Source organism: Embiotoca jacksoni, unplaced genomic scaffold (assembly GCF_022577435.1).
Source record: "Embiotoca jacksoni isolate LCO1_2020_lvr unplaced genomic scaffold, fEmbJac1.0.p SCAF_13, whole genome shotgun sequence".
Lineage (NCBI taxonomy): Eukaryota > Metazoa > Chordata > Actinopteri > Embiotocidae > Embiotoca > Embiotoca jacksoni.
In genome coordinates this window covers 12,124,005-12,138,522 of record NW_027185263.1, presented here as the reverse complement: position 1 = coordinate 12,138,522, position 14,518 = coordinate 12,124,005, and the positions used below count along the sequence as shown (strand labels likewise).

Below are 14,518 nucleotides of genomic sequence, written 5' to 3'. Positions count from 1 at the left end.
AGGGGTTTTGAGTATTGGCCCGAGTCTGCTGTAGTCAGTAATGACAACAACATTCAATTAATTTCAAAATCATGTTTATTAAATTTAGAAAACAAAGATTTTGTTAGCAGTTTCATACCAATAGCAGGAAAGAACTGAAACTGTACGAGAGACATTGATGGGGCCTGGGCCAACCCCTGAGTTAAAAACCGTCTTGTGTTTTTGGAGCTCGTCCGTCCCTGGACTTCTGCTCTCTGGGGTCACCTGCGTCTAACCTGGCATAGACTAGAAGAGAGAGTCAGTGTGGTAGTCAACATCTCAGGGTAGAACACCAACAGAAAGGAGACATAAGAAAACGTTGTCGACATCAGGTAGAAAAGTTGATTTGCAAAGTCACTTTTCAAGTCAAGGTATTTCCTGCCAAAATATACCGAGTATGCAACATTAACATGTAATTAGGTTGCCAAACCATGTCGGTACGTAGGTTTAAATCACTCGGGGAGTGCTTTAGGGGACGTGGATTCGGTGATACTGGGGGATGCAGTACGGATGTTGTCCGAAGAGGAAGTGCAAACAATGTCTATAAGGAGTGTTTGTTGAGGGGGCTCTGGGGGTCAGGGGTTACGGGGGTATGAGCAAAACAGGGCTCCCCCCCCTTTACTCATCAAGGTGCTGAGAGGGGTGACTCTCTGGAGGGCGACCCCGTGATATCCTCAGGGGGAAAAACTGTGAGTGTGCAGGCTCGGATGCCGCCCAGCGACTCGGGCAAGTCAAAAACTTTGTGCCATTCATCTTTCTCGGGGTCGTACTTCTGTACTATTTCCACCATGCACCGATTGTTCCACGAGTAGCCGCCCACCACGTATATCTTATTCTCAAACACGGCAACGCCGACGTCGCTCTGACCTCGCAACATGGCGGCGATAGGTGTCCACAAGTCGAGGGCGGGGGAGTAGTATTCGCAGCTGAGCACGTCGTCGTAGTCGCTGGTGCCCCGGAAGTGATTGCCCCCGATCACGTAAAGACGGTCGCCCACGGTGCACATGCAGTGGAGGCCGCGCACCGTGGTCATGGGTGCTTTCTGAGTCCATTTATCCGCATCTGGGTCAAAACACATCAGCTCCTTCTGAAAAGTGTCATGAGTGATTCCCCCTGCAGCGAAAAGAGAGTGGAAAAAAACAAAAACAAAAAAGAAATTGCGCAAGTTAGCCTCAACGCTGATCATTTGGGGGGAGGAAAACACTTTGTGGATTTGTCAATCAGGCGGATCGGTGACTCATTCACCCGTGTCAACCAACATTTCTCACTTATCTAGGCCATGTGGCGCACCAGCCGCAACACTGGGAACGGTCACATTTGCTTCAGTTAATAAGAGTGTACACACATTTTGAAATCTCACCTTCCTGTGAATCTTCGTTTCTCAAACCTCCACTCAAACTAATTTCATATCAGGAGTTGTTCGGCCTCTTTTCTACATTGTGAAATAATGCTGATGATGAGCACTCGGTACAAAGCGCACAACACGCGCACAAACAGTGTAGACGCCGGGACACAAAAAGCTAAAGGAAAGTGGGGAGGAGGGGGAGAGGGGAAACAAAAAACAGGACATGTCTACAGGGAAGGCTTAAAATAAAGAGGAACACAATCCCAGCATGCATTTGGGTGGAAGCCAGCCCACCCCTCCCCCCTAGGCAGAGTGACTCGGAGCAAATGCGGGGAAGATTTGCGGAGCACCCCGAACGGAGGCAGAATCCCTCTTTTGCTGCTGCCCAGTGATCGTGTGCTCGCTTTAATTGTGGAGGCCTAAGCTGTCTATTCAGCTGCCATGACTTAGATCTGTGGTGCTGCACCTCCTTCACTGATCACATTCAAAGATAGCCTGACTATCCATTTTCTTCATCCAAGCAGTCCATTGAGCAAGTTGGCTATTTAAATCCTGACAAAAGAACAGTGCTCGAGTCCAAGTGGGGTCCTTTTAATTCCTCTCCAGGGGTTCCTAGTGCTATTTTGATCCAGTTCAAGGGCTTTGGCCTTTTCTTGATACAATGACATCTGATCGGTATCCCAGTATCTCAATGTCCAATCTGTGCCATTAGCGAGGCACTAAGAGCAGATGGGGTTTTGCCAAATTGATCCCATCTCAGAAAGACAGACTAAAAGCCTTTGGTCCTCCATAGACAGTGTGTTGTTGTTGTTGTTGTCGTCGTTTGTTTTGTCTGTAACATATGCTGATATTTTACGGTTCCCAAACATTTCCCTGTGCTGCCATGTAGATAAAAAAAAAAAAAACAATAACTGCAGAGTCCCCTTGTAAAAACCAGTGACCTGGTTGAATCAGTGCCGGCACACGTGGGACCCGAAGAGATGACGGAGAATAGACACTGAGGTGAGACAAAAAAAAAAAAAAAGGGGCTCAGCAAATTCCAAAAATACTCAATAATGATTAAGAGGGTCCGAGACTCGAGATCCTGCATCAACTGGTAACGATTAGTGCTCGTGTCCGATGTTAAGTCCCTCGAGGTTGCACACGGCTGAAGACACAACCGAGCTACAGTACGTATTGATCAACTTTTCTATAGGACGGCCGGGAACATATGGATCGACGTTAACATACAGGGAGCTCCGCATGGGTGACGAAAGCAACTGAAAGTACTCGAGTTCCAGCTTTCACACTCTTTTGCACTTTTCAAAGCAAGTTACAAAAAAAAAAATAAAATAAAGTGGTTTTCATTTATTTATTTATGCTCCCTAGTCATGGAAGACACATTCGGAAACCTGCATTTCTCCAATGAGTACAACCATCCTCTGCGAGTCGTCCCGTCAAGTTCATTTTAACAGTTCCTGACAACTCGGTCCATCAGTCCCCCGCAGGAGCGCGAGATCTACATCACTCCCTCGTTCGCTATCCACTTCTCTCCGTGGTAAAAGACAAGTTATTCACTACGAGGTGAACAGCAAATTTCAATTTCAGACACTTAAGAGCCATTACGGGTCATCAACTTTCAGCGCTTGAGACGCGCGATGAAATCACTTGCATAAAAGCCGACACGTTTTATTTTTGGGGAATATTAGCAGCGAGCGGAAACGACTTATTTTCATTCCACCGTGAGAACTTCCAGCGGCACTCGGCAGATCGTAAATTTCACACTCAAAATAAAATGGTCGAGATGTGCCGCAGTGCATTAATCATAAATAGTGCGATTTCACACTCGGGTCTTTACCCGCATTAGCTGCAAGAGCTGCAATTATTGTCAATACGTGCAATATTTCAAACATGATGAAGCGTGCGGGATATAAGCGGACTTCACAGATCCCCGCCCTTTTGAGACCCAATCTCAATGCCCGGCGTCGACCCGAAACGCTTTTAAATGCATGCTCAGCGTAGACGAGTCAAGTGTGTGAGAGGTATGATTTGCATAAATCTGTAAGTGTAAAAGACACCATTTATATGATGTAGCAAGATAAAAAAAAAAAGAAGATACAAATACCTAGCATTAGCATTAGCAACTGGCAGATAGCTTTGAACTGAACCAGTAAATCAGCCAGGCTGCCGTCTGCCAGTATGAACTTATTACATATATATATTGGCATTAATGGAAATGTTGGCTGATAAGTAACCAGAAAATGTAGTCATGCAGAAATATCTGTTGATTTTTCAACTGTGAAAGGTCCTATTATTTATGTAAAAAAAAATATAATATTCACAGATATACTGTTGTGTATTGTGATAATACACTTAAAAAAAAAAAACAGCAGCAGTCGGGCTGTAAATACAACAAATCCTTGTAATCACAAACAAATCATCCAAATAATCAGACATCTGTGAGACTGGCTGCTGTCACGGCAACAACTGTAAATCTAAATTACACACAAAAGTCTTTATTGGAGACGACCACCAAAAATGACCAAAATAAAAAAAACTAATCTGAATCGTAAAACCAAAGGATAAGACGGCGGAGGCGGCTCCGTGCTGGTTTAGTACTCGTGTCTGAACTCTGCCGCGCCACTTGAGCGCTGACGGGCTGCGGGGCTGAGTGCATTTGTCAGGTTCATCCGGCTGACGGAACGCCTTCAGACAGCGCAGCAGCACGGGCGCAGAAAGTGACGTGATGCGCTGTGACGGGTAAGACACACAACTGCACTCCAGCACGGGTCACCTCGCTCAGCAAGACTGCAACCCCCCGGAGACCGCGGGCGCTACTTCAGGGCCTCGGTGCAGCGAAAGCCCTGCATCGGGTAACGCTCGTTTACCTGCGCCATTTGGAGTTAGAACCCGCAGCTGCAGTCGCAAAACTGCCTCACCAGCTCCGTCCCGGGGGGGGGGGGGGCGCGCAAACGCTAATTCCTCCCTCGCATGTATTTTTTTAGCTGCCGCAGGTGCAAAGCGTGACACCGCGTCACAGCTCAGCCAGCACGATACCCGTGTTTGCCAGACTATTGACCTGCAAACGGCGTGCATCGGTGAAACGGGAACTCCAAATACCCCCCCCCCAAAAAAAAAAAAAAAGAGCGAGCAATAAATGGCGTGTACCGCAGAGGACGTCCGGAGGCAAGAAGAACGACACGGCTGGCTACCAGCAGATTAGCTCAGTCCGTGACTATTATGTTGATCATCGTTTCAGTTTAGTCATTTAAAAAAAAAAAAAAAAAAAAAAAATGGAACCGTGGCTTTGATCTCCGCTGCGCTAATATGAGCTCTCTCACGGTCCGCGGTCTCAAATACGCCCCGGTTCTTCGGCTGGATGTGTGAAATATTAACTAATTGTAAATTGTTTGTGTAACGATAGCGATCACGTGCGGAGGCGCTTCTTCGTTTCTGGCGTCTCTCCAGCCAGTCAGAGTTAGTTAATATGAAATCAAATTAAAAGAGGTGACACGCACTGCTCGCTTGACAGCTCTCTCTGCAAAACAAATTGTTTTTACAACCAAAACAAAAAAACACAACTTAAACCAAAAATAAATTTAAAAAAAAATCTTTGGTGGTAGCTGTTAAGTTTCTAATCATACTTAAAAATGATTTACTCTAATATGACAGGTAATGTTTTCTGTGTATAATTACATAACACTGATAAAGCTCCTGCAGATCTATGGATTATATTTAATGATCAAATGCAGTGCACCGATTCTGATGAAATGTGGAAGACAGTCATCATTTAACGTTGCAAATCAGCTCAATCTATATTACTACTCAAGAGATTATTAATATTTAAGTCTCCCAGGTGGTATTGTGAGTGCAGCCGGTGGCAAAGATATTAATGCATCACCAAGGCTACGGAGACTAATCCTCCAATGCCAACATGCCACTGTTTTAAATGGTTCCTGGACACGCCGGTGCATTGCTTCAAATTCCAGTTTTGTTGCTTGTAATTCTTTAACTACTCACACAGCTGGTGTTTCTTACTTTAGTAAGTAGATTTTTTTTTTTTTTTTTTTTTTACTTAATCTAGCTCCACTGGTTCAATTTCTAAGCCGGACCAAATAATGCTGATCCGAGGTTTTTTTTTTTTAGAAAACATTGTACACTAGTGCATTTTCAGGATGACACTGATTACAGATCGTGTGGTCACATTATTGTTTTCAGTTCTACAGTAATATATCGAGTAGTACTGAGCCATATACCCAAACTACACAAATTATGCAAGAGCTCCGCCTCCTGCTTGTGTCGTAGTGGCTGCCAATGTTTACAACTTTTGATAAGAGGAGGAAATGGAATTACCGTAGAAAACTTTTAAAAAAAAAAAGAAAAAAAAGATGAAGTTTAAGGTTAAGTTGATGCGTCTCGGAGTGAATCTCTCAGTCCGTCTCTAACTAAGGAGTCTTGGTCTCCGTCTTGCTTGTTTGCTATCCACTCGCAGGCCTGTGTTCCGTCCTGTGACTTTGTGCCCGACAAAAATCAGAGAGAAACTATTTATTACTATTGATAAACGCCAGCGGGCTCCGGGGTTTATAAACTGCAGCTCGTAAAAGATAATAGCGTCGTGCGTAAACATGTGCGCGTGCAGGAAATGAAACTCGCCCTTTCCAGCGGCAGCCTGCGTGGCGACCGGGCCAGACAGTAAATGGCCGTGAAAGCACGGCTCGTAGGAGATTAATGCAAGGCGGCAAGACTGACATTTACTAGTATTAAGAAGTGAATTTCAAAGGTTGATTAGCTGGGTACACTGGCCAGGTCAAATTATTCTTAGATTGACAGTTGGGTCAAACTGTTGTGACGGTGGGAGGATTGTAGTGGGAGCCTTCTCTCTCTCCTGCCTAAAAAAAATATAAATACTCAAACATATAACATATATATATAGCATATATCAACTCAATAGACTCAACATTAATGAAAATACGGCCGACATTTTGGGTCACTTTCAATTTTGAGGAAGTAACATGCTACGTATGAATAAATTTAGACATTTGTTTGTGGTAACGACGAGTTTGTGTGATGACCTGAAATATTCACCCCAAAGTCAAACAACTTCATTTGCTTTGCTATCGTCTCTAAAACTGTGAACACACCTAAGTAAACGTACAAACGCCTGTGCGGCGGCATTTTGTTCTGGCTCTGACTGTAACTGCAGTATTTAAATATCACTAATGGAAACATTTTTTTTTTTAATCTTTTTATTTTGGTGTGTACGTTTTGCTGTTTGAGAGCTCTATTTCTTATGTTATAAATTAGCTGCCAATGACGGAAACCAAACGCCAAGAACTGGTTGCCAATTTCATAAAATGGTTGCCGAGGGCAACCTGGCAACTGTTAAGTGTCGAGCCCCGATATGGGAAAAAGAACACTGCTGGAAACTTCCAGGATTGGATTTGTTCATGTTTTCTGAACAACACTTGATGGTGTGTTGCAGTGGGATGTTGGTACGCATGGCCAGGAGAGATTAACACAGTCTCTTCTGTGTTACACCTCCTACACAGGCTTCAGTCCTCCACTTCGTCGCTCCATCTTTCCCAATTTCCCTCTACCACCACCAACCTTCCCCTGCTTTGTAGCATGGCTCGGGATTAGTCACACTAAGAAACTAGGGCTCATCTCCATACTGCAGGATTTGTTTTCAATCGTATGAAGTGAACAAGGGCTGAGGTGCCACCGAAAGAGCAAGCACTGTCTGCCCAATGGCCCGATCTCAGTGTCCACTTTGGGCCCTGAGCGGTGAACCCTCAAAAGACTTTAAAAAGCATGCTCAGCATAGACGAATCCAGTGTGAGTGGCATAATGTGCAAAAGTCTGAGAAATAAACTCCTTTTATATGATGGAGGAAGTTCAAAAGATAAAAACTACCCAACACTGGCAGACTGTTAAAAAAAAAAACTAGAATCTCCCGTGTGTAGTATTCTTCCAAAATATTAACACCGACTACATCCCAATACTAACATAAATAAAATCAGTTGATACTACAGAATTATATATTATTATATTTATTTAGTCCCCCTGGTCCCCTCTAATGCATGCAGAATATAAAATTCATTCAAATCATGACAATCAGACATGCAATCAATTATTTAAACATGTCGCACATTCAGAAAACATGACATATTCCTCTGTATCAGTTAAGCTCCCTGTAGTCACTTACCTGAAATATACATATAACCACCATACACCGTCCCAGCATGGCCATAATGTGGCTCATTCATTTTGGCAACATATGTCCATTCATTTGTCCTTGGGTTGTAGCACTCCACCGTAGCTTGAAGAAAAAGATGAAGGGAAAAAAAAAAAAAAAAAAGGCACTGTATTAGTAGAAAGTAGGTCAAGACACAACTAAGGAGGACAAACAGCAGCAAATGAGGCCTTGGAGGGTCTCAGCGTGGGAGCTAAAACACGGATTTAAATACAGAGTACACATCCCCACAACCCCAAAAGCACCGACTGCACAGGAAATAAGGAGATTGTTAGATCCTTTATCTTAAAGGGCCCGAGGACGCTTTCACAAAATTTGGAGGAGAAATCAGAACAGGGACGCTGGATAGGGATGACGCTCGTAGGCGAGCGATTTGCGGCTGGGCGACGGCATGAAAAGCAGTCAGGGTCCATCGACCTGGAGGCTCGCTGCGTTGGAGAAAGGGTTGGGATTTGTGTGCACAAGTCTTTAATTCCATTTTTAACATTTTGTCATTCATTTGTAAAACTTTGATGTATTTGAAATGTTCTACAGAAATAAGATTTAATTGATTCATTCTTATTGTTTGTCATCTTCCCGTCTGTATAGGAGAGGTTAAAAGACACTTCGTTTTTGTAACATGATGCCACAAGCAGGAATTGAGAAAATAGACAAAATATCTCGTGATTGATGGGGCCCAGAGACAATACGGCCCTCAGCTGAACTTTATGGATGAAATTTTGCACTTTTAAAAGGCTTTGGTCAAATTACTGACTTAACCAACTATATATATATTAAAAAAAAAAAAAAAAAAAAAAAAAAAAAAAAAAAAAAAAAAAAAATCATATTTGTTACAAATTACAGCAGTAAATTCAGGACCAAATACGGAGGGGGGGGGGGGGGGGCAGCTGCAGGCAGAATGAGAGAATACCTTTATTGCTCAACAACTATCATCAAAGTGACCTTCAGCAGTGCAAGTTATTTTGTAGCTACTCAGTGAGAGAAGTACAGATATATTAGAAGACATGAGTTGCATCGAGCTGCCCTAAAAATAAAAAACAATTCAAATGAAAATAGAAGAAGTTCTTGAATAAATAAATGATTAATTGCGCATGAACTCTGAAAGTTGATGATTTTCCTGTAGAGACCAGAGGTTGAGGATGACGTATTTTCATTAACAGATACATCAATTTAAATAACAGAGCTTTTTTATTATCAGACTTATGTCTGATCAGCTGTAAAGGTCACATTTCTAATTAGCATGAATTTTCTTTCATCAGAAATGAATATAATATTCCGAGGGTCAAGCTGGCAGCTGGTGAAATCTGGTGATTGTTACTATTAAACATATTTTTCTGTCGTAGAGCAGCAGCTCCCAAAATGGGGGCCAGGACCTTGTAATGGGATAAAAAAAAATATTGATTGGTCCCAAAGAAGAAGATGATGAAAGAAAAAGAAACGCAGAATAACATTCTGCAACAATGAATTCAGTTTATTTTATTTTTTTGCCTTTGATTTTATCTTCAGATATTGTTTCACTTGAAAGGGCTACAAGAAGAAAATGAAAAAAAAAAAAAAATTGAGCCAGTGATCTGGAGATCTTTGCTGATCTGGACATTTTGCTGCAGAGCCGGTATGAAAAAGAGATTGTTTATTCCTTATAGACCATTTAAAGTATGCATTATTTAGTGCTTTTACATTAAAATGATTGTGCTGCTACAGTGCAAGAAGAGCTTTTAGAGTTAGTTGACTGACAAACATATAATATATACTAACCATTTCACCCCTAAATCTTATGATATCATGGTAACAAACCACATCTTAAAAAAAAAAAAAAAAAAAAAAAATCTAAATGTTATTTGATCACCAGTATTACTCAAACATAGATATTTGTTCTACTATTTTGAAAGGATCACATCAAAAACAAAACCAAACCTGAGAGTGAGTGTCTGATTACGCACACATAAAAATGGGCCAGTTAAGATTGAAAGCTTCCTCCTGTAAATGTCTGCCTTGAAGTTGTTCCACTCCTCTTTTGAAATCTAGGCATTTCAGACGTTAAAAAAAAAAGAAACCACAGCCGTATGACCTATCCGGAGTAAACAAACACAACGCAGGGGCAGAAAAACATCCACCCTGAACCACATGCATACAAAAAGGCAGCGGAACGAGTTCCAGGAAAAAGCAGTTTTGTAGACAGGCAGTGAACTGGGGCTGCGTTGCTTTGGTCTAATTATAACCCAGAAAGAGAAGATTGCTCACACAGTGGCCTCTCTCCGTCCACTGCAGTTACAAAGCTGAATTTAAGTATTGGGTGGCACCTCTCTGTGGTCCACGGTTACGGCTGCACAGATTCCAGATTGGTTATTCTCCATCAACAACCATAACACTGAGAACTTTAATCTTCAAAATGTGTTGAGACTGTATCAGTGTGTTCAATTTAACAGAAAAACCTAAGGCTGTGGCTTTGTTGTATTGCACTATGTCATAAATGTAAAAACAATATTATAATGAAAGTCAAAACAACACCTCACCAAAATACCACCTCGGAAATCCTGACATGACTCTTCTCTGGGAAAGTGACGACTGAAACTGATTGCACAAAATGCTTCAGTAATGAATTACATTAGATCGGGAGGGTGTCTGTGATTACGCGCCCCTCCTTAATTTGATTAAATTACACAGATATTATGCATGCGACATGTTGAAACAGCAAATGACGTGCAGGCACAACGCTGGATTACGGGCGTCGGCGTGCCTGCAGTCGCATTCAAGCGCCCGTTCTTTCTCGTACTGCTGCTTGATATTTAAAGAGAAAAAAATCTCGCACAACATTAATTAACGGCTTTGTGTTGTTGCTTAAGAGGAAGCGTAAAACAAACACGCGGGGAGATAAACTCACCGAGCTCCCCGGCAGCGTTCCTCCCTCCGACAGCGTAGAGGTGTCCCTTGAGTGCACTGAGGTGGAAGAAGGTACGTTTCTCATTAAGGCACGCCACCTGGATCCATTTGTTGTAGCGAGGGTCGTACCGGAACACCGTGTCCACCGCCGTTTTGCCTTTGGTGTCGTAGTTGCTCTGGCCACCCACAACGTAGAGAAAGTTGCCGATGACCGCAATGCCGTGTTGGTAGCGCGGCGCGTCCATGGGCGCCAGCGCCTTCCACTCGTGAGCCTTCTCGTCGAAGAGACGCAGCTCCTTGCTCACGACCAGCTGCTGGCGCAGAACGCCGCCCAGCGTGACCAGGTGGGCGCTGTCCGAGCGGATGGCTGTCCGTTCTGACTGCATAACCGGCTGCATGTAGGGCATCATTTGGTAGTTGCTAGCTTCCAGGAGAAGGTTGACACAAGTGTTGTCCGTGCGCATGAAGTCCACCGTCTGCACGTGATTGATGAGCTCCTGCGGGTTCATGAGAGGAAAGCGGATGTTCTTCATGAGCTTCGGGGCGTAGTCCATACGACCGTCTTCGTAGCGTAGCCAGCGGCACGCGGCCTTGAACAGGTCCAACTCGGTGCAGTGTTTCAAGCTGTTACTAGACAGTACAAAAGCCAAGCGTTCAAACGGCAGCTTGACAAACTCTCCCGTGCCCAGCAGCGAGGGGAAGTTCTTCAGGATGAAGTTGTTGACATATTTGTCCACCTCGGTGAGGTTGTACGTGTTGGCGATGCGCCCCACCTCTACGCAGTTGTCGAGAGAAACCTGCAAAGAAAAAACAAGTCAGAAATCTTGGAAAGCTGCGACCGAGACCGACAACACATCTGAGGACACGAGTGACTGGATCTGCAGAAGGGGATGTTCTGCTTTTCTCTACTTTATGTCACTGTTTATTTAATGTCTTTTGGATTTTAGGCAGTTGACAAGAGAAATAAATAGAGACGTCAGTATGAGCTCTAGGAATTATGAAATATATTTTAGCTGTGTATTAAATGGAGAAGAAAAAAAAAGCACATACCTTCTGAAAACAGAACCAAATGAAATGTTTATACAGTGACTGCTGGTACTTTCTATTGGAGCCTCTTTAATATTGTATCTGTCAGCGTTTCTCAACACTCATATTTATCTAGACAGTTGAATGTGTGCTGTAAAAAAAAGCAAAACAACTCTTTTTACTTGAGTTCATGTTGAAAATTGTAGGAGGTCTTAACAGGTAATTCTGTCCTGACAGGGACAACTTGTCTTCAGATATCACTAGGTTGATCTTGTGTAACCTTGCTGTTATTGTCCAATGTAACCTCTTCTTCCTTTTTTTTATCACGTGACACCTGTCCTTGTTGTTGTTGATACTTTATCTAGCAGGGAAAAATCAATCCGAAATGATTATAAAGGATTTTCTCTTGACTCACCAGTCAGCCTACAACAGTCAGCCTTTGCAACCTTCTCGATCTGTGCTTTCCTTCATTTAATTAAGAATTCTTTGCTTTTTTTTTTTTTTTGCTCCTCTAATTCACAGACTCTCTTCGCAGGACTTCCACAGCAGTTTAAGTCCAAAACATTTGGGCTTAAAATTCCATCAAACTATAAAATGTATTAGAAATGTTTTAGATAAACCAAAAGTGACCTCAGGAAAGCTGTGCACTGTGCAGTCATGTGCAGCTGTGGCTCGTGCATCTGCTGACTCACCCCAGATATAAGAAAGACCTTGCAAAAGTCCAGCACAGGAAGGATTTGTAAGAAGCTGGCTGCCTCAAGTGTGTCTTGCAGATTCTCCATGTTGAGAGACAACTTTGCCGTGTAGATAAAGTCAATGATCTTCTTGAGGCCTATTCTGTTTACTCCATGGAGCTTGATGCACATTAAATCCTGCTCTTTCATTCCACCTGCATCAGGAGAGAATCAGGGATACACAACAAAGTGATGGTTACACACGGTTCAACTCGTATTTACGCGCACATTGCTCCCTTATCACAAACCAGTTATCCCTCACTCCCTTCTTCTGTCGTCACTGCAGAACCTTCTTCATCTTAATCAAACACTTTAAATGCCAAATCTCAGAACTGACTTCCTATACTGCCATGAGACCCCACAGTAACCCTGTCAGCTGCTCCAAAATAAAACTCGGCTCATTACATACAAAATAATTCAAATAATTATGGTGCTCAGTTACGAATGAAAGCTCTGCTCATGAAATATAATAACACAATTGTCTTTTTCTGTTTAATTACAGTTCTACGTCTTAAAATGTTGGTCGTATCTAAAAATGAAGTCATTCCTGAAAATATCCAACACACACGTATGTCTTTAAAAGTACTCAAGGTTCCTCTGCCTCTGCATGCAGTGCAGCGAGGAGATGAAATTCTCACATTTACATTCCATTCATTTATATTCATTACGAGCACAAACGACCATGAACATGAATGCATTACGAAGACTTGAGCAAGTTGGTTTTATAACATGAAAATACACGCAATATGAGAAGGAGGTGGGCATAAGGTCAGTCTCAGTGAAGTGGGAAGATGTAGGAAGGTTCTTCGAAGACCCACCTGTGAACATGGCTTTAAAATAGTCGGAGGAGGAGGCCATCATGGCACGGTGTACAGGGAAAGCTTCGTCGCCGTCCCCGGCCACCAGCGTGACGTCACATAGCAAACCCTCTATCCTCAGCTGGTCGAATCCCTGACAACAACAAAAAAGACAATAGTTATAGAGTTATGTGGGAGAGGAGTGTCACTGAACCAATAAGATCTGAAATACGTAGTGGTTTTATCCCAGAGCAGAAGACCTCAGCTCAGTCGAGGGCAGGCTAAGAAGACCATATGACGACTGAAACTAGTCGAAAAAGGTCACAAATAGAAGAAGAAAAAAAACAGCCGCTGCAAACAATCTCTGTATAAAAATGTATTTTCCATCTGATCTAAAACTGCAACTTGAGTGCTTCAGTAAGGATAAATCAAAATACCGTCAGCAACACCCTGTCAGACATGAGCTGACAGAACCGTAAGGATGTTTGACAGCTCTCCGGTCGACTTGAGCTGTGGCCTGCTTGTTTTCTTGGCTGTCTGTTTCACGTAACTGGTACAGAATTATATGTTTATAGCTGCAGCTATAATGTCCCCTTGTCGGCATAGCAACGTAGAGGGGAGTTCAAGCTAAACGGCATGAGCAACAGTCTATCTGACTACAGCTATACAGAACAATTCACCGTTTTTTTGTCTCTCCAGGGAAATTGTTGATGTTGCACTCACTTATCCACACCTGATGTCACTACCTACCACTTGACTATCACAGCCAAAAAACATGTAACGCATGCTGATACTGTAACATACCACAACAACAACAACAACTCAAACTCCTGAGATGAAAAGCGGGCGGGTATTAAGGTGGGTTGTTTCCAAATGCACCACCTAACTGAGACTAACAGATTGGACTATCAGGGTGTGAGATCAGAGAGGGTAGAAAAATTATCATCAATATCTTACTGTGCTGTGACGGCAAAAGATTAATGAACAGCAAAAGCAGCCAACGGCCGTTCATTTTCAATGAGAGCTGGTGACGAAGGACAGCCACTGCTGCTCCAGCAAACAGCACGACGCTGGCACCTACTAGCACAAGTTTAGAAATCTTTACTGTACACCAATCGGTGGTGACGTGCTTGAGCAGCCACCAGTCGAAGGATTCAGGCTCCTGACTGACTGACAAACACTAAAAACACCATCTGTGTAAGTTGATGGAAACAGTTTTTGGGGAAGAACAGTAGGTTACTTGAAGGTTTAGTTACACGTTTGATCAGCAGTATATCATAACATCCATGTTGGGCTCACTCTTGACATCAAAATATACAAACACCAAATTAAAAATATATTTTTTTGTATTTATTGGAATATTTTCCTAGCTTTGAAATTGTACTCAGTAATTCCTAACCGTGGCTTTCTGATGTAGTTTGGATTTGGCGGTATAACTGCAAAGAAATTCAATAAGGACCAATATTCTAGTGTGTAGTGTTGTAGT

The 14,518-nt window shown here is 42.8% G+C and overlaps 1 protein-coding gene across 1 annotated transcript in view; it reads right to left on the bottom strand.

Moving 5' to 3' along the window:
* Positions 1-57: 57 nt before the first annotated feature.
* klhl13 (kelch-like family member 13) overlaps positions 58-14,518 on the bottom strand; it is a 31,544-nt gene continuing 17,083 nt past the window's right edge. Inside the window, exons 3-7 of the mRNA XM_069146562.1 lie at positions 13,054-13,186; positions 12,194-12,390; positions 10,477-11,272; positions 7,548-7,661; positions 58-1,131 (exon numbers count right to left, since the gene is read on the bottom strand). Coding sequence (XP_069002663.1) covers positions 644-1,131; positions 7,548-7,661; positions 10,477-11,272; positions 12,194-12,390; positions 13,054-13,186 — 1,728 coding nt within the window. The 3' untranslated portion in view covers positions 58-643. The remainder of the gene's footprint in view (positions 1,132-7,547; positions 7,662-10,476; positions 11,273-12,193; positions 12,391-13,053; positions 13,187-14,518) is intronic.